The sequence below is a fragment of the Sminthopsis crassicaudata genome, chromosome 2, assembly GCF_048593235.1.
Source record: "Sminthopsis crassicaudata isolate SCR6 chromosome 2, ASM4859323v1, whole genome shotgun sequence".
Lineage (NCBI taxonomy): Eukaryota > Metazoa > Chordata > Mammalia > Dasyuromorphia > Dasyuridae > Sminthopsis > Sminthopsis crassicaudata.
The window spans coordinates 589,879,268-589,906,777 of NC_133618.1; the positions used below are offsets into that span (position 1 = coordinate 589,879,268).

The 27,510-nt window shown below is 33.7% G+C and overlaps 1 protein-coding gene across 2 annotated transcripts in view; it reads right to left on the reverse strand.

The window, feature by feature from the left end:
- The window catches only part of NRAP (nebulin related anchoring protein), an 81,905-nt gene extending 61,751 nt beyond the window's left edge, over positions 1-20,154 (reverse strand). The window contains exons 1-11 of one of the 2 annotated variants that reach the window (XM_074295651.1): positions 19,912-20,154; positions 19,470-19,564; positions 18,473-18,560; positions 13,727-13,831; positions 10,698-10,802; positions 8,723-8,824; positions 8,092-8,196; positions 6,202-6,309; positions 4,777-4,884; positions 1,829-1,936; positions 502-618 (exon numbers count right to left, since the gene is read on the reverse strand). In XM_074295651.1, coding sequence (XP_074151752.1) covers positions 502-618; positions 1,829-1,936; positions 4,777-4,884; positions 6,202-6,309; positions 8,092-8,196; positions 8,723-8,824; positions 10,698-10,802; positions 13,727-13,831; positions 18,473-18,560; positions 19,470-19,564; positions 19,912-19,983 — 1,113 coding nt within the window. In that variant the 5' untranslated portion in view covers positions 19,984-20,154. The remainder of the gene's footprint in view (positions 1-501; positions 619-1,828; positions 1,937-4,776; positions 4,885-6,201; positions 6,310-8,091; positions 8,197-8,722; positions 8,825-10,697; positions 10,803-13,726; positions 13,832-18,472; positions 18,561-19,469; positions 19,565-19,911) is intronic. The other variant, XM_074295652.1, reaches the window with a different exon arrangement.
- Positions 20,155-27,510: the final 7,356 nt, after the last annotated feature.

A 27,510-nucleotide genomic window follows, 5' to 3' on the forward strand; every position in this document is an offset into this window, starting at 1 on the left:
TGGAACCAATAATCACATTATACATAATTATAATTTCAAATAGTCCAAATTTGAGTATATGGGATTGTTTTGGGGGATTCATTATTCACATTTATTGGGATCTGTAGAGTAATTGAGAATAAGAACATGTTTCAGTGAAAATCAGCGTTTGGAACTAATGCCTTGTCTTTGAAAGCTATCATACAGGAAAACTTAGCATGTCTGATATCTAGAAATCTCAATATATGTTCTAGTGACACTTTCCCACATCTAAAATGCAATGGTAATTGATATTTGTAATCATCTTGGGGTATCGCTACATAGAGCCTTCTGAATCATAAAGGAATCAATTAAGTGTACAAGAGTTTTAGTGTTGGATGAATTGTACCTTACTCTATGTTTGAAAATTTGCCAATCTATGTATAATGATTCTTTATCAACTAGAGTATTTTAATATCTTGTTCTCTACCCAGACCACTTCCCGTAAACCCGTAAACACAGGTAACTCTCTCTTATTCTTACCTCACTGACAAGTTTGTTCACACTCTGGGCACGTTTTAGGACCAAGTTGTCTTGGGCTGAAAGTGAGTGATAGTGAGCAGCTCCCTTCATTTTATTGAAATCCTGCCTGTATTTTATCTGAAAGAAATGATGGGAAAAGGAGGTCTGAAATCACCACTTTCATAGGCCATGTCTGAAAGCAACCCATAATTAGTTTATGGCACACAATTTTAATCTACTGAATCTGACACAAAGCTACATAGTAAGTGTTCATTTTTAAATTATCAATCAGCTGCTTTACTCTTTTCTTTTCTCTTTGACATTGATTTGTATTCCCCATATATATTTGGTCATTCTCTACCCACTAAGCATACAAATGGTGAAAAACCTTTGTAGACTCAATGAACTGTAAAACAAAACTATTTGAATTTCACTTCTTCTCTCTTTACCAGAAGAAAGTTAAAGTAATAATAGCATAGCCAATGACTATATAAGGAAGGAGACTCAAAATCTGGAATTCTTCTTCATCTTTAATAAACAATAGTCTTCAATAAGATTTGACAGGGATTCTCTCAAAAAGAGGAGAGGAAGGATAGAAATAGAGATAATCTAACTGTGATTTCCTTTTGCATTTAGAAATTTATACTGGGTGTTTCATTGAATACTGGAGAATATATAGCTTAATTATAGCCTGTCTTTCGAAGAATGCCAGCTGGCTGAGACTCCATAAGGTAGAATCATGTTACTGACTAGGCCCTACCACTGCAATCAAATGCCCAGTACTTGTATTTGCCCAATCAGATATTCACCCACAACTTCTATATAGAAACTTTTGCATAGACTTGCATTTTAGATTAATCCATTTCATGTCTGCATGGATGCTTCAATATCTGCATGAGCCCAAATTGATCCAAAACACAATTATTCTGTTTACTTATACAAATTACTACTGGAGTAGGAAACTGCCAATAATATTTAAAAAAGCAATTTCAAAGTTCCCCAGATCCAAACAGGAACATGGGACTAGGTATTCATGTTGCTTTAGTTTTCTAGAATTGGAGAATGATGAGACTGGAAGGGACCTTTAGGACCATCTAGTCTATCTTTTTTGAAATTTTATAAGAAAAAGTTTCAGCAATCCTTGTGATTTGCCTACATTTACAAAGAGAATTAGTGGGAAAGCCAAGATTAGAACATTAGGCTCCTGCAGTATAGTCCAAAGCATCTTCCTCTTCCCACTCACTTTCAACATTGACATATTATATAAGGTTCTTTAAGAACATTGGTGGAAAGAGCTCGTTTCTTCATTGATTCCATTGCCCTTTGGTCTCCTACGCTTTATACTTACATCACTTGCTAGTTCATTGGCTTTCTTCGCATTCAGATAAGCAGGCGTGATCATAGCAGGAAAGCTACCTTTTCCCCTGGCCTCTTCATATTCTTCTGAATAGTCCTGCTGAGAAGTGTGGGAAGTTTAATTGTTAATGCTAACTTCACAGAATGAGTAGATGATGAAAGACCATTATCAAAACCATTGTAGTTCAGTACTTGCAAGAAAAATCACTGACAGAAAATATTCTTGAGATAATATTGGATAAATATTATTATTAGATTCAATGCAATCCTATAAGCCTTCTTTAAGTATCCACTAGGTACCTACAACTAGGGTCCGGGGATATAAAGCCAGAAGTGAAATTGTCTCTGCCCTCAAGGAGTTTCTATTCTACTGAAGTAGTTTGCTCAACATGAGCATCCAAACTTTTACAGTTAATGTGTATCTTCAACATTTTCACAGGTCCTCATTGTTACATTCTCATGTCCTTCCAAAGCCTTATTTTTCACACACATTACCTCAATAACTTTCTGATAATAGTTATCATTAATGATAGCTAACAATAGGGGGAACACTCCAGAATTATTATTAAATTAAATTAAAGAATCATCCCATTATTAATCTTATCCCCAGAACACTCAGGGAAAGAGGTAGCTGTCCTCCTCCTGGGAAAGTCATTACTACATGTGTATAAAGTATATGTTATATTGTTGTTGTGTCATTTCAGTCATGTCCCATTCTTCATGACCTCCTCATTCAGGGTATTCTTGGCAAAGATACTGGGTTGGTTTACCATGTTTTCTCCAGCTCATTTTACAGATGAAGAAATAGGCAAACGGGGTTATGTGACTTGTCCAGGGTCACACAGCTATCGAAAGCCAGATTTTAACACAGGAAGATGAGTCTTCTTGATCCCAAGCCCAATCCTCTATCTACTGAGCTCCCTAGGAACTCTAGCTTTAATTTCCTCATTTATAAAAATGGAGATAATAGTAGCACCTACTTCATAGAGTTGTGATAAGGATCAACTTAAAGGATAAACTCCTTTTAGTGTTATATACATTCTAGCCATCATTATTACCACTATTAATAATATTATCTCCATTTTTAGATGAAGCAAATAATTTTAAGAAGTTCAAGCATCTGATCAGGGTCACATAGCTAATAAATGGTGGAGTCAAAATTCACATTTAGGTATTTTGATTCCTAAGTCCATCACACTACATTGCCTCTCAAAAGTCAGTTTTTATCATACAGCTTTTTTAAATTTTGGTACATGGTTATGAAAAGAAAATTTCAAGTTGTCAGGTGATTATCTGAAATGTAGTCCAATGGATATTTTAGGCAGAGTACCTGACCCTTGCCTTTCCCCTAGAATTTTCTTTTATAGATATTCTGTCAATGCATGAATTATGTAAACCACACTATCCATTTTACATAAGTGCTGACACCTCACTCCCAATGTGTCATATTTGGTTAGATTAAGATACCTGCTTACCCCTTCGAGGAAGGAGTGAATAATGTGACATGTAAAGGGTTTGAGATATGTATAACTTCTGTGTGTGTGTGTGTGTGTGTGTGTGTGTGTGTGTGTGTGTGTATCTTTTATCCTGACTTTTCTTGAGGAAAACTATAAATCGTACCATGTCACAGTAAGTGGGACCACATCATACCGAGGGCCCACAACAGATGGACAATGTGGACGATCATTCTGTCAATCAGGGCTTTCCCTGTTCTCATTTAAGTTAGAACAAAGCCTGGAGAAGTTCATTTAAAAGAACTAAATTACCAGGATTTCTATGAGACAAAAGCTGTACTTTATGTGTATGTGTTTGTTGATGTGTAGAAGGATTCATCAGAAAACTGTTGCATTGCAGTTTCCAATTTTTTAAATATCTAGAAAATGTTGTTCACCTTCCCAAAACCCTAATTCCTGTAGATTCATTAGTGTGGAAGCAAGCTTTTCTCATGTCTCTATTCTTTGCATATATACATTCTTTTTAGATGTAGTGAACAACAAAAAAAATTCACATTTTTCTCTCCACGTCATTGAATCTCATCTATCAATTTTCAAATACTAGACCGTTTGCAAATAGGCCTTAATAGATAGATGAATATATCCACACACTTTAAGAGTACATACAAACACCACAAATGACAGAGAATTCTTTAACAGTCAAATAGGAATAATTTGTTTGTGGTTTTTCCTTTCTGTTTCCTTTTTTATACCTCTGCCAGAAAGACTGACATGAAAATGATACAGTACTGGCTAACTAAGAAACATCAATCATACCTCTTTTGTATAGTCTTATCTCTTCTCTTCTAAAATACCTCTCTCCTTTCCTCCTTCTCTTTCTCACTCTCTCTTTAATTATCTCTCTCACTTTAAAAATTAAAACTTCCAAAAACAGTCATGCACTTTCCTAGATGAAGAAAATATAGAATTTTAGAAAAACAAGGATATCTTTCAAATGGCATTCCAATTGTTAGAATCACTGTACAGATTCAGTTCATGTAGAATGAGCCTGGGTAAAATATCTGAATAATTCATCCTTTACACAGCACTTTATGCAGCACTGCTCTTTGCCCAAGGAATGATCCCTGGTGCACCTGAATTATAGACTAAGTTTAAAGAAATGTAGTTTTATTACTTTCAAGTGCATATTGTTAGGCTAGCTAGGTGTTAGTAATTAGCAATCCTTGGAACCTGCCTTAACGAAGAGATAAGAATAATTTATATTTAATAAATTTGTTATATTTGCAGATTTTATAAATGTCTTTAAAATAGCTTGTTCTCTTAAGTATGTTCAATATATCCCCTGTGATTATATTTTCATCAAATCTTTCTTTCAGAAAGTAGATCATCACCCATCCAAATGACTACTACCCCAAATTAGAATCCAAATAATGAGTTCTTAAGGTATTAACAAACCAGCCTCCAGCAAATAATCATGATTACATACCTGGTCAAATTGATCTCCATATTCCTTTGCCCAAGGGCCCTCAGCTCCAGCAGCTGTGTGGCTGGCTTTCCCCTTCATCTCCTTGTAGTATTGTTGGTGATATCTAACCTGAATGAAGGTATTAGGAAGAAGCCAGAGGAATAGTGTTGGTGATATACCAGGCTTAAAGCTCTAAAAAGTTAAATTGTCTCCTTGCTCCAAATTCAGGAAAATGTTACAGACACTAAACAGTCAGATTTACAACATAGCCAAGTTCATCCACTCAAACTTCAGAACAAGTTTAAGTGCTGACTCTGGGCAATACTTTGTGGTAGATGGTAGGGATGTTACAAAGATGAATAATTAATTGTTCAAACCCTTGTGGAACTTATGATCTAATGGGGGAGAGAAGACATGTAAAAATAAATTTTTATTTAAAAAAAATCCAGATCTGTGATTTCATCAAAGGAAGCAAACACATGGCATAGAAATTTCCTCTATCAGACAATATTAAACCTCATAATCTTAAAAAAAAACTGCCTGAGAATAAAAAGTTAAAGGGAAGAAACAGGTTTTGAAACTAATTTTTCTTGATTTCAAAATTTAGCCCTTTAACCACTACACAATGTTGCCTCTCAGATGCTAAATAAAATATGGTAAATATGGCTTAATAACTATGAAATTAAGATGTTTCCTGATTCTGGGTTCCACAGATTAGAAATCAACTTGTTGTATTTATTCTTTAAAAAGAAGGCCACTTTTGTGGTAGTATATTGAATGACTAGCATGATTCCTAGCACACAATAGGCACTTAATACATCTGTATTGCTGGCTAGCTTCTGAGTATCTTGATACTATTTTAACATAAAAGTTTTGTGGACTCCTTTTCCCCTTATGATAGTAACTATACTTTAGTAGCATCTGAGTGAGAAAGTACAGTTATCCCTTCCACATCAGAACTCCCCCATAGATTAAGCATGAGAAATTAAATGGGAATTTTTGGAGAATTTTATGGAAGCCACAGGCAACATGCGGAGGCAGTAGACAACAGTGATTCTGTGACCAAACACTTTACTCATATTTTACTGTTCCATAAAAGAAAAAATTTCAGACTTCTCAGGGACAAAGGGAGGACCAAAAATTTTTACTCAGACTTTCTAGATTGTTGGCAGTATGGGGATTGCCATATATCTAGTACCCACAATGTGGAAGGGATAACTGTACAATGGCAAAAAATTAACTATCAGGTCAAGTTTCATTCTGAAAAATCACAGAAACAATTGTTCTTAGTAACTAGAAGCCTCCACAATGCAAGCATTACTATTATATTGATGCTAAATAAAGATAAAAATGATAATGCGCTCTACCTCTGAATTCACTTGCAATAACTCCAAACCAACAAGGTAACAATCATTTCCTTGGTTCTTCACCCATTTGGATACTTACATCACTGGCTAATTCATTGGCTCTTTTTGCGATCTGGTAGCCTGGAGTGATCATGGCAGGGAAGCTACCTTTTCCTCTCTGCTGCTCATAGTCTTCCATGTACTGCACCTATTCCAACAAAATTTGTTTAGTGAAGGTGTAACACTGGGCCAAATACTAAGGGAGACACAAAGTTCAGATAAGAGAAAAAGTAAAATATAATCAAAGTTGGCTTTGTACTAGATATGGATTTGGACCTCAGTCCCAGGCCTGGATCAAGGCTAAAATAAAAGCAGGACTGCAAAGCTGAGCCTATGTTTGTCTTATAATAATATTGGTAACAATGAGCATCCTTGTTTCACAACTGATCTTACTGGGAAGGCTTCTAATCATATTCACAATATAGCACAACTGTCGGAATAATTGCACCATGGAGTAGGAAGGCTTTACAAAAGGAATTTTTCTAGAAATAATGCTTTAATAATTTGTAGCATTAAATAAACATGTTTTTTTCTTTCAAGACAATTATGATAGTAACTATGAAGCAAACTAGATGACAGTCCTTGAAAACTTTCTTTAATGTATAAATAAGAACAATCTATATTTAATAACTCTTTTCCTGATCATGATCATATCACATTTTCTAGGACTCTATAGTTATAAAGCATATTCACACATATTATTTCATCTTTACATAGAAAATCACTCACAGATTCTCATTCACATATATCATGTATGGAAGAAAATATAAATATTACTATCTTTGTTTTACAGATGTGGAAACTGAGAGAGTTTGTGACCTATCCAAAGCCACAAAGTCAATAATGAATGGAGCTGAGACTTGAACTCAGCCTTCTCTCCTTTTTTTTTTTTTTTTTTTCAGTTTCCTCTCATTTCCTCTCCTGGGATGTTCCAAACTCATTTTATCTGGAATTTTGCCTATCAGAATCTTATGATAAGAGGCCATAAAAAATGATGAAAGGGATGGCTTCAGAAAAGACCAGGAAGACTTACATAAATTTTTGCAAGGTAAAACAAGCAGAACAACCTATCCAATGATAACAACATTGTGAAAACAAACAATTTTAAAGATTCAGAACTCAGAATCAATGCAATGACCAACCATGATTCCAGGAACCACTTTCTGGAAAAAAACTCAAGGTGCAGAATGAAACATACTTTTGGACATAACTACTCTGTTTCAAGAGCTTCATTTTCCTATTTTTCTTTCTCAATTAATTGGGAAAGCTGAGGGAAAAAAATAAATGCTTATTAATTGAAAATATGTTTAATTAAAAATATTCAGTAAATGAAGCGACAGATGAAATGTCTGACTGTGAGAACAAACATGTTGCTAGATTAAGAAAATTCCCACCAACATAAGCACAGGCATTATATTACAGAATCACAGAATTAGAACTAGAAGAGACCTTGAAGGACACTCCTTCATTTTACAAATGGGGACACTGAAGCACAGAGAGGTTGTGTTTTCCAAGTGTCACATGGTCCTACATTAAAGCTCTATTTCAATGATTTATCATGACATAGAAGTGACCCTGGGATTGAAAAGGTTATGTCAAAAAAGCACATGGATCCGACACCTAGAAAAGCTATGGATCTACAGATGTTTAAGGCTGGAAGTCCAAGAGAAGGCCCATCATCAGGAATTGGCCAAAGGATAGTGATTTTATTTTAACCAGAATAATTCATGGAGTCCATTTACTAAGATGGAGAAAATTAAAAGTTGCATTGGCAGAGAGTGTGAGCAACCAAAATCTCAGATTTTCATAAGGATTGAAATGGAGGCACCATATTAAATTGCCTCCTACTTTTTTGTTCTTCCCCCATTTAGGTGAAATAGGAAAAATAAACTGTAAATGTGTTAAATATGTTTCAGCCTCTAGTCCTTACATCACTTTGAAGCTTTCCACCGGCCTTGGAACGCAGGAGCTCAGGGGTATCTGCCACTGTGGTGAACCTGGAAACACGTTCATCATGTCCACGTTTATAATGCACCTAAGAAAGAAGACAGAGTTCCCAAACTCGTGATAGCACTCATTTCTTACCTCGGACTGGCACATATGACCAGTCCTCCAGGAATCTATCATTTAAGCCAGGGGAAGCAGCTGCACCAGTGTCTTAAGTCCTTAGGTCTCTTGCATGTGCTAGGCTCATTGACTTAGAAAAGACCACAATACAGGGAAGGTATGCTTGTCCCCATTTTATGGATGAGGCCATTGGCAGCCAGAAAATTAAGAGATTTGTTCAAGACTGGATTTCCTGCCTCTTAATTTAGTACCCATGAAACAGGACATGATTCTTTTATTTCATCCACAATTTTAGGATTATCTAAGTGGTACAGAGAATAAATTAAACCATTTTGAATATAGATGATCTATTTTTAAGATAGCCTAACATGTATGTGATTTTTAGAACCCTCTTAGAAATATAAGAGTCACAGAATACTAGAATGCAATCTGCCTCACTGGAGGGAATGGCTCAAATCCATTGAAGGACATTAAAAAAATAGAGAGGACCTTACCTGGCTAGCCAATTCATTGGCTTTCTTAGCTCGTTGGTAAGCAGGTGTAATCATAGCTGGAAAACTTCCCTTTCCTCTTTGTTCTTCATAGGCTTCTGCATACTTGAGTTACAAACAATGCCAAGTGACAGTGAATTAAAATATATAATAATGCAATTTCCACATTTTTTCCTACCTTTGTGCCTTTGTTGACATTGTTTGTTATTCCTGGGATGCCATCACCTTCCTCTCCCCCATTCAGCTCTATCTCTTAACCTCGTATTTGGTATTCAAATTCAAATTTAAATGTTATCTCAATTGAGGATTCCATGAACTGAAAATTATCATTTCTTCCCTGGACCTCACAGAAAGCACTAGATTTCTATTGTGCCTGTGCATTTACCATATTCAATCAGGGGGTCACAGATTTAGGCCTGGAAGGAGCCCTAGAGGTCATTTAAGCTAATTCCTAATTTCTGAGATGAGCTCTCCAGGACAAGAGAGATCCAACTTATACAGGTAATAAATGTAATAAGTGACAAATTCAAGATGCTAATCCTGATCATCTAATCCCAAATCCAAACTGCTTTCCACTATAGCACACTTAAATTGGCACTTGAGCATTTTTATATAATAATATTTATTTGGGTACAAGCCATATCATTCCCTTCCCCTTTCCACAAGATTATATATAAACTCTCTGAGGTCCACAATCTTGTCTTATTTGATCTTTGCCTTTTTCCCCACAGTAATATAAAGCATGTACTTAATATATGGATAAAATATATTTAACATATGAATATATGGATAGCATTAATCAGAGATGGATAGAATAAAGAAAAATTACTATGACAAGCAAAACTACTTATAAAGCAATGAGAAAATGGAAAATGCTATCCAAAGGATAAGTAATAAGAAGGATGTGAGAACTAGGAAAAGCTGCAGTGTTAATGAAAACTTTACCTACAGAAACACAGAAAGCTGCTCCTTTTTAAAATTAATGCCAACTGCAAATCATAGACAAATTAATTGCTCTGACCTAATGTATGGCCTCTGGCTCATTTAAATGCCTGTAAGATGACTGATAACAAAATAAGAGCTTATTCATTTTCTAAAGTAAGAACATTTCCAAGTCAAGAAGTAAATGTCATTGACAAAGTTCCTTCTAAAACTCATTTGTATTGAAACTCTTTGTGCTGAGCATTGCAGAAGTTTGTTCTCAATAATGAGACCCATCTTCTCTGTATATATGTGTATCATTTCTGTCACTATAAGCAATGTCCAATGTGAAAAACTGCTCCCTTTTCCTCTGTGGGTTCTACTCCCATATCGGCTGGAGAATCTAGAATTAATAAGTGTTCATCTTTAGCAAATTATAACAAAAAGGTATATACAATATAATTATATGTTTTTGTTATGATTTCAATGGAAAATATAAATGCAAATGTTTAAGTATCATCATGGAAAGCAAATTTCTACAACACTCAGCACAAAAAGTTTCGATACAAATGAGTTTAGAGGGAACTTTATCAATGATTATATGTGTGTATATACACACATATTTATGTGTATATATATGTATATATATACACACATATATACACATATACACACACACATATATATATATTACATACATCCATATACACATATATTTGGCAAGTATTTACAGAAAGAAATATATATGTGTATATATATATATAAAATATATACACACACACACACACACACATACAGACACAGACACATATATAGGAACTTATTTGCCTAGACAATTCATGGGCTTTCTTGTCTAATAGAAAACAGGTATAATTAAAATACACATACTTATATATGCACATGTATACATAATACATATATACATATGTGTATTTGTATGTTTGGGTGTTTATTATATCTATATAGTATGTGTGTGTGTGCTTACTATAAATACTTGACAAGATTCTCAGTAGAAGGTAACATCTAAATAGAAAGAAGAAATTTCTAACCCATTTACCTCACTTAGCGACTTCTGTGCTTCAACCATTCTTACAATTTCAGGGTCTGGGAGTGTTCCAGGAGACCAAGAATTCCCCTCATCATATGCAGCCCAATAAGCTTGCTAAAGGAAAAGAAGAATAGATTGCATTTAAATAATGCTTTCAAATTTGCAAAATATTTTACAAATATTATCTAATTTTATCCTCAGAACAACTCTGCAAGGTAGGTGCTTTTCTTATCCCCCATTTTACAGATAAGAAAACTGATGCAGACAAATAAGTTAAGTGACTTGCCCAAGAACATACAGTTCATAAATGCAATATTTAAACTCAGGTCTTCCTGCCTTCAGACCCAGTCATCCATCCACTGGGCCACCTAAGTGCAGAGATTTTTTAAAAATCAAATAAACTCTTTTTTTTTCTCTTTCTACTTACTGGCTCACTTGTTCATTTTGTCAATACATGGATGTAAGAGTCCATGGTATGGCAGCTAGTGAGCTGACACAGAAGGCAGAAAGATCGAGTTCTGTCTCTGATACACATTAGCTGACTATTTGTGATAGATAAGTTGGCAATATATCACATGCCATTAGTGGAAGGAATTTCCATAATGGAGATTGAAGTTTTTTCAAGGAAATCTATACATAAACAAGCACACGTTCTATAGACTTATTAAAGAAAGCCTCACACAGTCCAATCAATAAACATCCCGTAAGTGCCTACTGCCTGCCAGGTATTTTATTAAGTGTAAAGGAAACAAAAGTAGTCAAAAGATAGATTTTTTTTTCAACTGTAGATAGTTGTTTTTAAAAAACATTACTAAATTCATAGTTGCTCTTTTCAATGTGAAATTCCTCAATGAAGAGATAATAATTAGCACTATTTTCACATGAGGGACTCTGCAACAATGATTGATACTTAAATGATTGATATTATTGCTATGGCAGTGGATCTATTTTTTTAAAAAAAGCAAACTGCTATAATGATAATAACTAAAATCTGAATTTAAGCCCATATAAATCATCAGCATTTTTACATATCACTGACAAAACCCTGCAAGAAGTGATAGTGAAAGATACTCCAATTAAAATAACTATAGACAATATAAAACATCTGGAAGTATACCTGTCAAGACAAACCCAGGAACTACATAAATATAATTACAAGACACTTTTTATATAAATAAGATCAGATTTAAATAATTGGATAAAATGTAATTGTTCATAAGTGACCAGACCCAATAATAAAAAAAATTACAATTATACCTATATTAAGCTACCTATTCAATGCCATCCCAATTAAGCTACCAAAAATTATTTTATGGAGCTAGAAAAAATAATAATAAAATTCACTTGGAAGAACTATAGGTCAAGAATATCAAAGAAATTAAAGAAAAAAAAAAGAAAATTTAGCAGTGCCAGATCTCAAACTATATTATAAGAAAGTAATTATCAAAACTATCTGAGATTGGCTCAGAAATAGAAAGGTAGCTCAGTAGAACAGAGTAGATATACAGTACACAGTAATAAATGATTACAGTAACTTGTATTTGACAAATGTGAAGTTTTAAGCTTTGGGGATAAGAATTCACTATTTGGTTTTATATACATACATATATGTATATATTTATACACACACACATATATGACATGTTTATAAATATAAAGGAATCTGGCAGAAATTGGGTATAGACCAATATTTTGTCATATAGACCATTTACCAAGACCATTACCAAAAGGGATAGATGGCCTAGATATAAATATAGATATAAGAAAATTAGAAGAACCTAGAACATATTACCCAATAGGTCTATGTATAGGAGAGGAACTTATGAATAAACACAAAATACAGAATATTGTGACATATAAAATGTATAATTTTGATTATAATAAATTAAAATGACTTTATACAAATAAAACCAATGTAGCCAAGATTAGGAGGAAAGAAGAAAATTGAGATAAAATTTTATAGTTTTTCAGATAAAGGCTTCATATCTCAAATATATAGAGAACTTTGTCAAATTTATAATGGATAGATAGTATGAAAAGGAAGTTTTTTCAATGAAGAAATCAAAACTATATTGTCATATAAAAATGAAGTGCAAATTAAAACAACTTTGATATATCATCTCATTTATCAGATTTACAAAAATGACAGAAGGGGAAAATGACAATTTTGGAAGAGGATGTGGAAAAATTAGGACACATACATCATTAGTGGAACTGTGAACTGATCCAACTATTTTGGAAAACAATATGGAAAACTGTGTATACTCTTTGACTCAGGTATTCCTCTATTAGGTCTATTTACCAAGGTGATCAATGTAAAAAAGGGGAAAAACCCTTATATATTCTGAAATATTTATAGTGGTTCTCTTTGTGGTAGCAAAGAATTGGAAATTTAGGAAATGCCTGTAAGTTGGGGAATGCTAAACAAAGTATGGTAAATGATTGTGATGGAATAATGCTGTGCTTTAAGAAATGAAGAGGAAGTTGATTTTAGAAAAGCCTGGAAAGAATTGCATGAAATACTAATGTGCAATAAACAAAACCAAGAGAACATTGTATACACTAACAGCAATATTGTTCAAAAAAATTGTGTACAACTAAGTTATTCTGAATATAATAAGTATTCAGATTCATTACAAAAGACCTATGAAGGAAGATGATATTCACTTCCACAGGGGAAAAAAACAGATAAATAGAAGTATGCATACTGTGCTTTTGCCTGTACCCATGTGTATATGTGTGTGAAATGGTAGCCTTCTCTAATGTGAGTTAGGAAGGGAGAGAAACAGTTCAAAGCCTGCAACAAAAATTAATTTAATTAATTTTTTTTCCCCTGAGGCTGGGGTTAAGTGACTTGCCCAGGGTCACACAGCTAGGAAGTGTTAAGTGTCTGAGATCAGATTTGAACTCGGGTCCTCCTGAATTCAAGGCTGGTGCTCTATCCACTGCACCACCCAGCTGCCCCCTAAATATTTTTTTAAAACTAGCATCTTTAATAACATATCTCTTTCCAAGCCCTCTCATCTCTATTATCTTACCTCATTTGCCAATTCTGGCATTTTATGTGTTGCTGTCTCATCTTTGGATTTCATGTCCCAGTGAAAAACAGATTTAAACTGTTCTCCATCTTTTCCATATTTTATCTAATTGTTGTCAGAAAGGTTCACAAGAGAAAGACAAAAATTCGTTAGTTTATAGTCAAAGTTACAGAGTCATAGTAAGAGCATTCATTCCACAAACATTAAGCATGTGTTATATTCAAAATATCATGCTAGGTTCTGAGGGAGACAAAAAGATGAATAAGGCATGATCCAATGTAGTAAGAAGAAGAATGCAAATGAAATAATACAGATTAAAATAAAGTACAGGCTGGGGCAAAAGGTATTATGAGATTTATAAGACCACTTTCTGCTATTGGAATTTGGGAAAGCATCAAGAAGTAAATAACTGGGCTAGATTTCATTTAAACGATGATGCGTTTACTTTAGATGAAATACTTCTAGGATCCATAATTTCATTGGCTGGGTTGCCTCATCACAAATAAAGATCACAAGTCCTCTTTAACATAGGGGACAACTTTCATGAATTCATATTGAAAAATTCAGCACTTTGTGACCAGCTTTCTGGTGCCCTTAAGACTTAACTAACCAAGTCCATGAACTACAGACTATATAGCTCATTTGCAAGCACCTGGTATCTAACACCTTTTCTGCTTAGAAAGGCTTCAAGTAGAACTTGACAGAATTTGTACTCCAAACCCTTTAAGAACCTAGGGTTACCTCCAAACAATAATAAAAAGGAAGTAAAAAGAAATCCTGAACCCTTCTTATGGGACCTTCCATATTTATCTAGTCAACACTGCTTGAATACTGTTTGTGTATAGAATCCTAAGTGAAATTATAATCTAAGAAAAGTTCATCCAATTTCTGGATTGGGATTAGGATTACTTCTGATACCATTAGGATACCATTTTAAGGAGCTCCAATATTTTTCAAGACCTAGAAGGACAGAAAGATACTAAGATGCATTCTCTATCTGAAAACACATGATTACTAAGTGAGACCAAAGCATTAAAAACTTTTGAAGTTCTAGTCCTGTTCAGAGCAGATTTTTTTCACTGTTCATTTCCATAATATAAATTTATCAATAGAATTCACCTGTTTTACCCTAAAACTTTTCAGCAGAATACAAAGAATTAGTGTTAAAGATATTTCAAGAAAGGAGAAACATTCCTAAATACTAGAATTGAGGCAATTTCATTAAGACCCATCTCAGAACGGAAAGGGGAAACTAGACTGTAATATCCTTCTTAAAATGTACATTTACCCTCTTGATCAGAGAATATTAAACAAGTTGTGGGTGAATATGGTGAATTCAGAGTAGGGAGAGGGAGAATTACATAAACTGATACGAAGTAAAGAATGTAGAACGAGGGCAACAATACCCACAATTTCTGGAATGGTATAAGTGGAAAAAAATTAACTATTACTAAAATAAAACCTTTAAAACTTAATACTGTGAAACTATAATGACTAAGCTTGGCCCCAAAGAAGAAAAATGAGAAGTCACTTCTTCCACTTCTTTGCAGAGGTGTGAAATCATGGGTGAAGAACTCAGCATACAATGTCAAACTTTTTCAATGGCTGGTTAATTTTACTTAATTGCTGTTTTTCTTTTTAATTTTTTGTTATAAGGAATGGCTTTTTGGGAAGAAAGAGAGAATAACGTGATTAATGTAATGATGAAAATACTAAAAAATCAATAAAAATTATGGTTTTGAAATTATACTTATACCTACCAACTAGATTTAAGGAGAAAATTCTTTCCCTGTAAATATTTATTAAAAATAAAAACAAAGAAAGAAAATGAGGGGATTTTACTGAATGACTTCTAAGGTCTCTATCACCTTTAACTTCTATGACTTTAAACACCATTACAGAAAAAATATAAACCTGGCTTCAATCATAACTGGAATTGACAAACCTTCCCACAACTGCTAATACTCTCTTGCATCAACAAAGTATTTCAAAGGTGTAAAAAAACTTAAGACTATATTCTGTCCCAAGGTGCAGAAAAATCTAAATATTCAGAAACTCTAAAGGAAAGGATTTGTTGGAAATGTGTTTATTTGTTTTTCTTAGTAAAGGAGGGAAAGTGATCTCAGCTGCCAATTGTTTAGTTTACACCCACCTCTTCTGAGGTTCTCAGATTGCAGTCTGTGAGTAGAAATAGAATCTGTAGTAATTTCTGTCTCATTCCAGTACAGTCTGTCATACACCATTAAAAGAAAATGAACCCATTCCAATTTTAAAGTATAGCAAATAATGCATGATTTTTTTTGCAGACCATGATGGAGAATTGAATAGTCTATGCTATTGAGCAAGAAAAAAATATGCTGTTAATCTTATTTTTCCCTCCCCTGGGAAATGTCAAAGATAAAAAAAAGTAAGATGACTTTAAAAATATATCTCTCATTTTTTAAACGTATACATTGCAAAATACTATAGCTAACTTTATTTACTGGGATTTTTGTGTTTTTTGATGATTAAATTCATAATAAGAAAAAAATTAAAAATTAAAAAGATGCTAAAATGCACAAAGATGAAATTTTTGAAATTTTAAAATATTAATGGTAAAAATGGCATGTTGACTATAAAGATGCATCTCCAACTTTAAAAAAATTGTAAAGTACTATATGTCATGGAGATTGATTTATTTTTTTCAACTAGATATTTGGACATCCTATCACTATTCCAAATTCTGTCTTATGTAGCTATGCATAAAAATCAACAGTCAAATCTCAGACATAGCAAGGCTATTTTTTTTTCATGAGCCTTTGTGTAAAATGTTCTATAATGTCAAAATCCTCAATTGAGAAAAAAAATGACAGAGAATAACTCATAAGACTATTTTGAAACACTTTATAATAGGGTGCTATGCTATTCCAGTTGGACAGACCAGGAATCTCAGTAACCTTTCTATAATGCCCTACTCACAAGAAGAATAGGTGGAATTCATGCTAATTAATCTAAGGCCCAAGGTAATATTTGGAAGGAATCCAGAGCAAGTCCTTACCCACTATTTTCTACTTTTCTACAATTTTTCTATTTTACCCACAATTTTCCCTGTTTGGAAAGTAGGAGGAAAAACAGCTTAATACCATTAACTAATAAGTTATTTAAAAACAGCTAAGTGATTCAGTGAATAGAGCATTTAGCCTGGAGTAAGGAAGATCTGAATTCAAATTTGGCCTCAATCACTGATTAGCTGTTTATTCCTGGACAAGACAAGACAACTCCTTAATTTCATCTACTAGAGAAAGAAATAACAAATCTTTCCAGAATCTTTGACAAGAAAACCACATGGACAGTGTGTTCCAGAGGGTCATGAAGAGTTAGACACAACTGAACAACAATAGCTAATTATTTAGGGAAAGGGGAAAATAAATTTTATTCTTTAGATAATAATTACTAGAATAATGATACCTAACATTTGCATAGTGCCTTAAGATTTCCAAAATACTTTACATGGAACATCTCAATTGATCCTCACGATAATCTCATGAGGGAGGTACTATTATTGATCCTAGACTCTTCACTCTAATGCCTTCCCTTTGTTAATTATTTCCTATATACATACACACACACACACACACACACACACACACACACACACATATATTGTATGCATCTGGTTTTGTTTGCATGTGGTCTCTTCCATTTGATTGTAAGCTTCTTGAGGACAGAGACTGTCTTTTGATTCTTTCTTTATCTCCAGAATTTTGCACAGTGCCTAACATTGTAGGCATTTAATAAATGGCTCCATTTTACAAATAAATAAACTGAGGGTCAAAGATATTAAAAAGACTTTCCTAGAATCACACAGCTAGTAAGTACTTGAATTGTGGACATTTTCTATAGAGAAGTATAAAATGCTAGAACTGTGAAGTTTTTCAGAGACCACCTAATTCAATATTCTCAATAAAGATAGGGAAATCAAGGTTGAGAAAGATATAGTAATTAAACTAGGTTTGCATAGCTCATTAATGAGAGATCTTGGATTCTAATGCAAAGATGCCAACTTTGGAACCAATATTTCCACTCCACTCTGTAGTGCTGTCATTAACTGTTTTTTTAAAGTGGGTGTATGTTTTTAAAAATTCACTCAGGTATAAGTATTGTCTATTAGTATACCACCCTGGGGTACATAATAAGTACTTAAGAGATGTTTGTTGATTGATTGAAAAAAAATCTTTCTAGTCACGGAATAGGGATGGAAGGTCTCAAACTTTTCTACCTTGAGCTCTGAACAGTTACATCTTCAACATAGCTAATGATTTTCAGGCTGGAGAATTACAGATTTAAAATTATTTGAATGATCTCCCCAAATGCCAGTAAAAACATACACATGGCACATAAACAATCTCACTGATGAGAAGAAAAATCAATCTATGTGTCCTTTGTTCAATTCAGTAACCAATCCCATTTATTAAGTACAACAGTATGCTCACTACACTGAATAAGATCATTATCAAATTAGGTAGAAGCATATGAAACTAGTTAAGTCACTTATGTTGTGTAGAATCTTAAACCATATGTATTCTTTATTGCTCATTAAATAAACCCACTGAATAGTTGAGGGAAAGAGAAATAATAATAAATAGATTCAGTGTGGAGAATAGATATGAAATCCAGTCTAGAGAAAGATTCTCAAACAGAGTCTATTTAAATACAAAGGTAATTTTTTCAATAATTTCTAAAAAAAAAAAGAATCAAATTACTTACCTCATTAGCTACTTCTGACTGCTTTTTCAAATTTATATTTAATGGGCTCCTATATACACTAGTGAATGTGTTGTTCTTGGGGTTATGTCTATAAAACACAAAAGAAATACAAAAGAAAGTTAGAAAAGTGCTAATCTCTCAGCAAATTTTCATGGCTCAACACTACTTGATCATGAATAATCTAAATGTATAGTACCTGGCTAAGGCAGTAAGTGCATTATCTAGAAGTTAAATTAATTATAATTTATATATTATACATTTTATATATCATAATTATGTAATTATTAATTTAGGTTTTGTTTTTAGAATTTTAGAAACTTTGAGCTAGATTCCAATCCAGGCCTCTCAAATCCAAGTCCACCACTTTTTATACACTACATTCTCATATGTCCTATTTAAAAACAAAAACAAAAACAAAACAAAACAAACAAAAAAAAAAAAACCTCTAGCAAACGGCCATTACAAAATGAAAACTTTGGAGGGAATTATTTTCCCAAAACCCTAGCCCTCATGTTTTATGGCCATTAAATGGGTTTGCCCATTTCTACAGACTTAGGAGTCACATTTCCACAGACTTAAGAGTCACATTTATAATTAGAAGGGACTTAAGATATTGGTCATCTGGTCCAACACTTTCATTTGAAATGAGAAAATCAGCACCTAGGAACATTAAGTGATATGGTCAAGGTGACACAAATAAGTTACAGAGCTAAGGGGCAATGCTGATCTTTATCTGGTTAATTTGTTTTCCCAAATATTTAAACCCAGGGTCCTCTTTTAGTGCATATTACACTTAGATGTATTCCACAATATGTATTCCAGGTTATATTTAGGAGAATATTTTTTGAAAGAATATGCTTTTCTTTAGAACTGATACCATTTCTTTAAGTGGTTTCTTAGCAATTCTCAAAAAAAAAAAAAAAAAAAAAAAAAAAGGTTCAAAAGGATGTTTAAAAAAGGATGGGGGTGAGCAGAGAGGAGAAAGCCACAAACTTACGCATAACAATAAGGCTTCTTCTGGTGACTCACAAAATTATTGACACTTAGCATCATCTTGCAGACCTCACAGTGAAAACAAGCTTTGTGCCATGTCTAGAGAAACCATACAGAAAAGAGAAAGGGAGATTCCATAATTTCCAAATACTCAGATATGATCAAGAGTAAAATACAGTTATTAAGTTTCAGTCACCCTGGAATTTGGGCAAGAGAGAAGATTAAAAAACACAGTTATCATAATTAAATCAAAAGATTAGCATCTTTTCTTTCAAGATGATAAAGACAAGTTATGTTTCCCCCTTGGAAACAAACACGAGGGAAGAAGATGGGGATATCCATCCGCTTCAAAATGCGCAGGAGTTTTTGCTTAGGTAAAAAAAAAAAAGTAATAGTAAATTTTATTTAATAATAAATTTCAAAGACCAAAGAAATATACTACTAACCTGATCTATACAGTTGATCTTTTCAGCAGGATAAACCCCGTACCCACACCGAGAACAAGCCTGCACGTTCATCTTAGCGTAACAAAGTAACAAACGAGAAATCCAAGGATAGCTCCTTCAAACATCCAACTCCACTCTATACCCAGAGCCCTTGTTCAATCTCCTTGTTGTCCTTCGTGGTCACCAGCCTATGTTAACCTTCTTTATCCAACTGCCTCCTTTGCTTTCTTGACTTTCTGGTGTGAAATCAGCAGCTGGAAGGCTTATAAAGCTGCCTCTTACTCAGAGGGTCTATTTTGGCGCTTCTGTCAACAAGCATGCTGGGGGAAGGGGCAGTAGAGGCATTTCTAGCTGACATGGTTCTCTAAATAGAAAAGTGAACTCATGAATGGCTTCGTGCCTGTCTAGATGACTAGATCCTGGGAGGTGACCATTCCGCATTCACCCCTGATCGTTTAATGCTAGCTGTGATCATTAGCTAAGAAAAGAGCTTTAAAAGAAGTAACGCCCTATCTTCGTAAGACCATCAGGAAGAAAAGTTACTCTTGTATCTATTCCCAGACGGGACACTTCGAATATAGTAAATAACTCACGGAGGCAAAAACACAAGCTAACAGGGCGCATGAATGCTGGCTTTATCACTGAATATTTTTGCCCTATAACTGAAGTCGAATAAAGTAGGGGTGAAGTTGTAGAGCGTGATACAATTGTGAATTTGAATCCTACTTCTGATAACAGTCAGTGTCTTCATAGACCCGTCACTTTCCTTTCTGAGCTTTTGGCTCTTCTTCTATTAAATAGGGATTATGATACTCTAGCATCTATCTCACAGGGTTGTGTGGAGGCTCAAATGAGATGATAGGCAAAGTGCTTTGTCAGCCTTAACATGCTATATAAATGCCAGGTATCATCAGTGTTTCTGTGTCTTAAATTCACCCTCCTTCAGAAATCATGAAAACCAGCATAAATTGTGTTTAGAATGTAAGCTACTTGAAGGCAGATTTAGTTTGGGTTTGTTGTTGGAGTTTTTGTTCCTTTTGTTTTCTCTTTGGAATCTTAAGGCTTATCACAGTGCCTAAACATAAGAAGCCTGTTATAAATGTTTATTGAACTAAATTGAAATAAACATAGCCTATTAAAGATTTGCTTTAAATTATTATTAATTCTATTTTTAAAACCTCTCATGAATTGGAGACATGGCCTAAGGTGGACGTTGAAAACATTTAAATAACAACTTACTTTTTAAAAAAAATTCTTGATATCTTTTTATATCACTTTTCCTCTATCCTCTCTCTGAAAGCCATTCTTTAGAAGATATTAAAAAATTGTTTGTCAAAACTAAAAAATATATCAACGTGATTCAACTTAAATACAGTATTCCACATCTATACGCTAAGAAAAAAAGGGATAGAAGTGCACTCTTACAACTCTTCTTTAGGAATCTTTATTCATTTAAATTTTCCATATTAAGTTTTTATTTGTGTTACTGTTTTTCTTTCTATTGAAATTAGTAGAGTCACTATGTAAATTAATTTCGTGGTTCTGTTTTTTTAACTTCCCATTATTTTATTTTCATCCTTTTGAGTTTTTTTTTTTAATTTTTGTTTTTGTTGTTGTTGTTGTTGGTTTTTTGTTTTGTTTTGTTTTGTTTTTACAGCACTGTAAATGTTCAATAGTGTACCAAATTTTGTTTAGTCATTCTGCATTGGTGGGCTTTTACTTTCTTCCCAGTTCTTTGATACTATAAAGTGTTGCTATAAGTATTTTGGGGGTCTTTAAGACATTATTTTGTATCATTGACTTACTTGGGATCTCTAGGTGGATGGATATTTTAGTCATTTTCTTAGTATAATTTCAAATAGCTTTGCAGAATGGTTGGACCAATTCCCAGCTCCAATATGCCAATTTTTTCATTAATATACCTAATTTTTGCCACTAATACACTAATATTTTGCCACACCTGCATCAACATTGACTATTTCCATCTTTTGTCTTTTCTGTCAATTTTCTGGATGTAAGGCAAAGAACCACAAATTGTTTTGAATTTCTCTTAAATGCACCCCTGGTTTGCAATCTTTAAAATAACTAATAACATGCAGTTTTCTTTTGAGAACCATTTGTACATATCTTTTGACAGGCTTTTTGTTATTGTATTTCTTCAATAAGAACCTTCTCAGAAAAACTTGACACAAAGATTTTTTTTTGTTTATCAACCACTTCCTTTATTAACTTGGTTGCCTGATTTTTGTTCATGCAACAGCTTTTCACTGCCATGTAACTGAAATTTAACTTTTATGTTCATTCTTATCTGGTTATAATTCTCTCCCTAATTATACCAATGAAAAGTACTTGATCTGGTTCTTTTCTAATTTTTCATTTTTTATCATGTGAGTTTTAATATGTAGGTCATGAATCCACTCTGACCTTATATCTTTTTTAAAATTTTTTTATTTAATAGTTTTTATTTACCAGATATATGCATGGGTAATTTTACAACATGAACAAATCTTTTGTTCTAATTTTTCCCCTCCTTCTCCCCCCTCCAAATGGCAGGTTGACCAACACATGCTCAATATGTTAAAGTATAAATTAAATACAATTTATGTATACATGTCCAAACAGTTGTTTTACTATACAAAAAGAACCGGACTTTGAAATAGTGTAAAATTAGCCTGTGAAGGAAATCCAAAATGCAGGCAGACAAAATTAGAGGGATTGGGAATCTCCCAGAGTTCTTTTACTGGGTGTAGCTGGTTCAGTTCATTATTGCTCTATTGGAATTGATCTGGTTCATCTCATTGTTGAAAATGGCCACATCACTAGCTATGTGACCCTGGGCACTAGCTGTGTGACCCACTTAACCTTCAGAAAAAAAAAAGAAAGAAAATGGCCACATCCATCAGAATTGATCATCATATAGTATTGTTTCTGACCTTATATCTTATAAGATGTTGGTCTAAACCTAAGTTATGCCAAAAATGATTTCTTTTCCAATGATTTTTAATAAATAAGAGGTTCACAAAATAATTTATATTCTTCACTTGATCAAACAGTGGTTCACTGACTTCAATCCTTTCCAATCCTTTCTTATCTAGTCAATTCCACTGATCTCTTTAAAAATAAAATAGGTTTGATAATCACTGTTTAATAATATAGTTTGAATGTGCATACTCTTTGATCCAGCAGTGTTTCTACTAGATCTTAAATCTAGTAGATCTTAAAGGAAGGAAAGGGACCCACATGTGCAAAAATGTTTGTGGCAGTCCTTTTCAAAATGGCAAGAAACTGGAAACTGAGTGGATGCCCATCAGTTAGATAATGGCTGAATAAGTTATGGTATATGAATGTTATGGAATATCATTGTTCTATAAGAAACGATCAGAAGGATAATTTTAGAGCGGCCTGGAGAGACTTACATGAATTGATGTTAAGTGAAATGAGCAGAACCAGGAAAACATTGTACACTGCAATATCAATATTACATGATGATCAGTTCTGATGGAAGTGGCTCTTTTCAACATGGAGGTGATTCAGGCCAGTTCCAATGGTCTTGTGATGAAGAAAGAAGAGACTGTAAGGACTAAATGTGGATCACAACATAACATTCTCACTCTTTTTGTTATTGTTGAGTATCTAACATGTTCCTAACAAATAATCCCTGCCTTAAGGAGGATTCTAATGGGGGAGACAACAAACTATCTACAAGATAAGTAAGAAATTATTAACAGAGGGAAACCACTAGAATTAAAAGAGGCTTGAAAAGGCTTCCTATGGAAAATAGAATTTTAGTTATGACTTTAAAAATGCCAAGGATACCAACAGATAAAATTGAAGTGGGAGAGCATTCCAGTAACAAGGGACAGCCAGAGAAAATGCTGGAGCCAAGAGATGGAATATCTTGATTGTGGAACATCAAAAAGGTTGGTGTCCATGGATCAAAAAAAAATGTGAGCCAGGGTAAGTATAAGAAGACTGAAAAAGTAGAAAGGAGATAGAATATGAAGGGATTTGCCTGCTAAATAGAGGATTTTGTATTTGATCCTGAAGGTAATAAAGAGCCAAAAGAGTTAATAGTAATAGATACAGTCATACCTGTGCTTTAGAAAGATTAGTTTCAGAGCTGAATGAAGGATGGATTGAAGTAGGGAGAAACTTGAGATAAGCATACCTATCAGCAGACTGTTTCAATAACTGAAGCATGAAATGATGGAGGCCTGTGCCAAAGTAGTGACAGTGTGTTAAAGTGTAACATCAAGAAATGTTACAGAGGTAAAATCTGTAGACCCTGGCAACAAATTGGACATGGGAGTGAAAGATAGTGAGGATAATTTCAAATGTGCAGGATTGGGAGGATGATGTTATCCTCTGAAGCAATAGGGAAGGCATAGGATGGGGAGGGTTTAGAAAGAAAGATCATGAATTTTGTTTTGGACATTTTCAGTTTAAGATATCTACTGGACATTCAATTGGAGATGTCTGAAAAACAGTTGGAGATTCAAGATGGGAGATCAGTAGAAAATTTGGAGCATGATGATAATTAAACCCAAGGGAGCTGATAAGATTATCAACTGAAGTAGTATATAAAGGAAGAGAAGAAGAGGACTCAGAACAGAATGCCAAGTAGACACCTACAGTTAGAGAGCATGATTGGGAGATGGATCCAGCAAAGGAGACAAAAGAAAAGGAAAACCAGGAGAGAATAATGTCTCCGACACATAGAAAGAAAATGAGTATGTAACAAGGAGGAGAGAATTATTGATATTATCAAAGATTGCGGAGAAGTTGAAGATAATAAAGACTGAGAAAATGACATTGGATATGGCAAATAGGAGATCACTAATAATTTTAGAAAGAGTAATTATGATGGAATAATATTATCAAGCTGTTAAGGTGTTATAAGGTGTTAAGAAAAGTAAGAGGGGAAAAAGTGGAAGCTTTTATTGTTCAAGAAACATTTCCTAACTATGTCCAAAGGGCTATAAAACTGCAAACCCTTTGATCCAGCAGTGTCATTACTGGGTCTGTATCCCAAAGAGATCATAAAAAAGAGAAGTGGACCCACATATGCAAAAATATTTGTAGCAGCCCTTTTTCTAATGGCAAGGAACTGGAAATTGAGGGGATGCTCATCAGTTGGGAAATGGATGAATAGGTACATGATTGTAATGGAATATTATTGTTCTATAAGAAATAATGAGCAGGTTGATTTCAGAAAATCCTGAAAAGACTTACATGAACTGATGCTGAATGAGGTGAGCTAAACTAAGAGACTATTGTACTCCATAACAGCAAGATTATATGATGATCAACTGTGATGGACTTGACTCTTTTCAACAGTGTGGTAATTCAAGATAATTCCAATAGACTTGGGATGGAAAATGTCATCCACAAGCAGAAAGAGAACTATAAAGACTAAATGTGGATCAAAGCATAGTATTTTTGTTTGTTTGCTTGCTTTTTCTTTCTCTTGGTTCTTTCCCTTTTGGTCTGGTTTCTCTTGTACAACATGATAAATATGGAAATATGTTTAAAACAACTGTACATATGTAACTTATATTAGATTGCTTGCTGTCTTGGGGAGGGAAGAGGTAAGAGAGAGGGAGAGCAAGAACAGAAGCAGGAGGAGAAAAGGGAAAGAAAAAGGAGAAACTGGATAGAAGGGAGGGCATAAATACTATAAGAAAGGGGTAAGAAAAGGGGGAAGAGGAGATAGAAGGTAGGGAAGATAGAGGTTAGAGTGAATTAAAAACAAAATACTACTAAGGAGGGACAGGGTGAAAGATACCAAGATACCAAAAATATATGCAGGAGAGAAAATAGGATGGAAGGAAATAATGGATTGGTAATCATAACTGTGAACAGAAGAAAATAGAGTGGATTAAAAAACAGAATCCTACAATATGTTGTTTACAAGAAACACATTTGAAACAGAGAGATACAGTCAGAATAAAGGTAAAAGGCTGGAGCAGAATTTATTATGCTTCACCTGAAGCATTAAAAAAGCAGGGATAGCAATTCTGATCTCAGATAAAGAAAAAGTAAAAATAAATCTAATTAAAAGAGATAAGGAAACTACATCTTGTTGAAGGGTACCATAAACAATGAAGTAGTAAAGATACTACTAACAATATATGCACCAAGTGGTAGAACATCCAAATTCTTAGAGAAGATATTAAGCCATTTACAGGAAGAAATAGACAGCAAAATTATATTAGTGAAGGACCTCAAGCTTCCCCTCTCAGAGTCAGACAAATCTAACTTCAAATAAGTGGATCAAACAACAAATCCCAGAAACAATAAATAATTTCATCCAAGAAAATGACAATAAAAAAACAACATGCCCAAAACTATGGGATGCAAAAAAAACAGTTCTTAGGTGAAATTTTATATCTCCAAATAGTTACATGAATAAAATACAGAAATACAGAAAGAGGATATTAATGAATTGGGCACACAACTAAAAAAGCTAGAAAAAGAAAAAAATTAAAACCCCCAATTATATATCAAATTAGAAATTCTGAAACTCAAAGGAGAGATTAATAAAATTAAAACTAAGAAAACTAAGAAACTATTGAACTAATTTATAATACTAAGAATTGATTTTATGAAAAAAATTATATAAACCTTTGGTTAATTTGATTAGAAAAAGGAAAATAATTCTCCAATTGATAAATGGCCAAAGGATATGAACAGATAATTTTCAGATGATGAAATTGAAACTATATCCACTCATATGAAAGAGTGTTCCAAATCACTAGTGATCAGATAAATGCAAATTAAGACAACTCTGAGATACCACTACACACTTGTCAGATTGGTTAAGATGACAAGAAATAATAATGATGAATGTTGGAGGGTTTGTGGGAAAATTGGGATACTGATGCATTGTTGGTGGAGTTGTGAAAGGATCCAGCCATTCTGGAGAGCAATCTGGAACTATGCCCAAAAAGTTACCAAAACCCTTTGATCCAGCAGTGCTGCTATTGGGCTTATATCCCAAAGAAATACTAAAGAAGGGAGAGGGACCTGTATGTGTCAAAATGTTTTGGCAGCTCTTTTTGTAGTGGCTAGAAACTGGAAAATGAATGGATGCCCATCAATTGGAGAATGGTTGGGTAAATTATGGTATATGAAGGTTATGGAATATTATTGCTCTGTAAGAAATGACCAGCAGGATGAATACAGAGAGGCTTGGAGAGACTTACATGAACTGATGCTGAGTGAAATGAGCAGAACCAGGAGATCACTATACAACGATATGTATGAAGACATATTCTGATTGAAGTGAATATTTTCAACATAAAGAAGATCCAATTCAATTACAGCTGATCAATGATGGACAGGAACAGCTACACCCAGAGAAGGAACACTGGGAATTGAGTGTAAAATGTTTGCACTATTGTACTTTTACACAGGTTACTTATACCTTTGGAATCCAATTCTTACCGGGCAAAAAGAAATTTGGTTTTACACACATATATTGTATTAAGGATATACTGTAACACATTTAATATGTATGGGATAGCCTGTCAATTAGGGGAGGGAGTAGAGGGAGGGAGGGGAAAATTTGGAAAAGTGAATACAAGGGATAATCTTGTA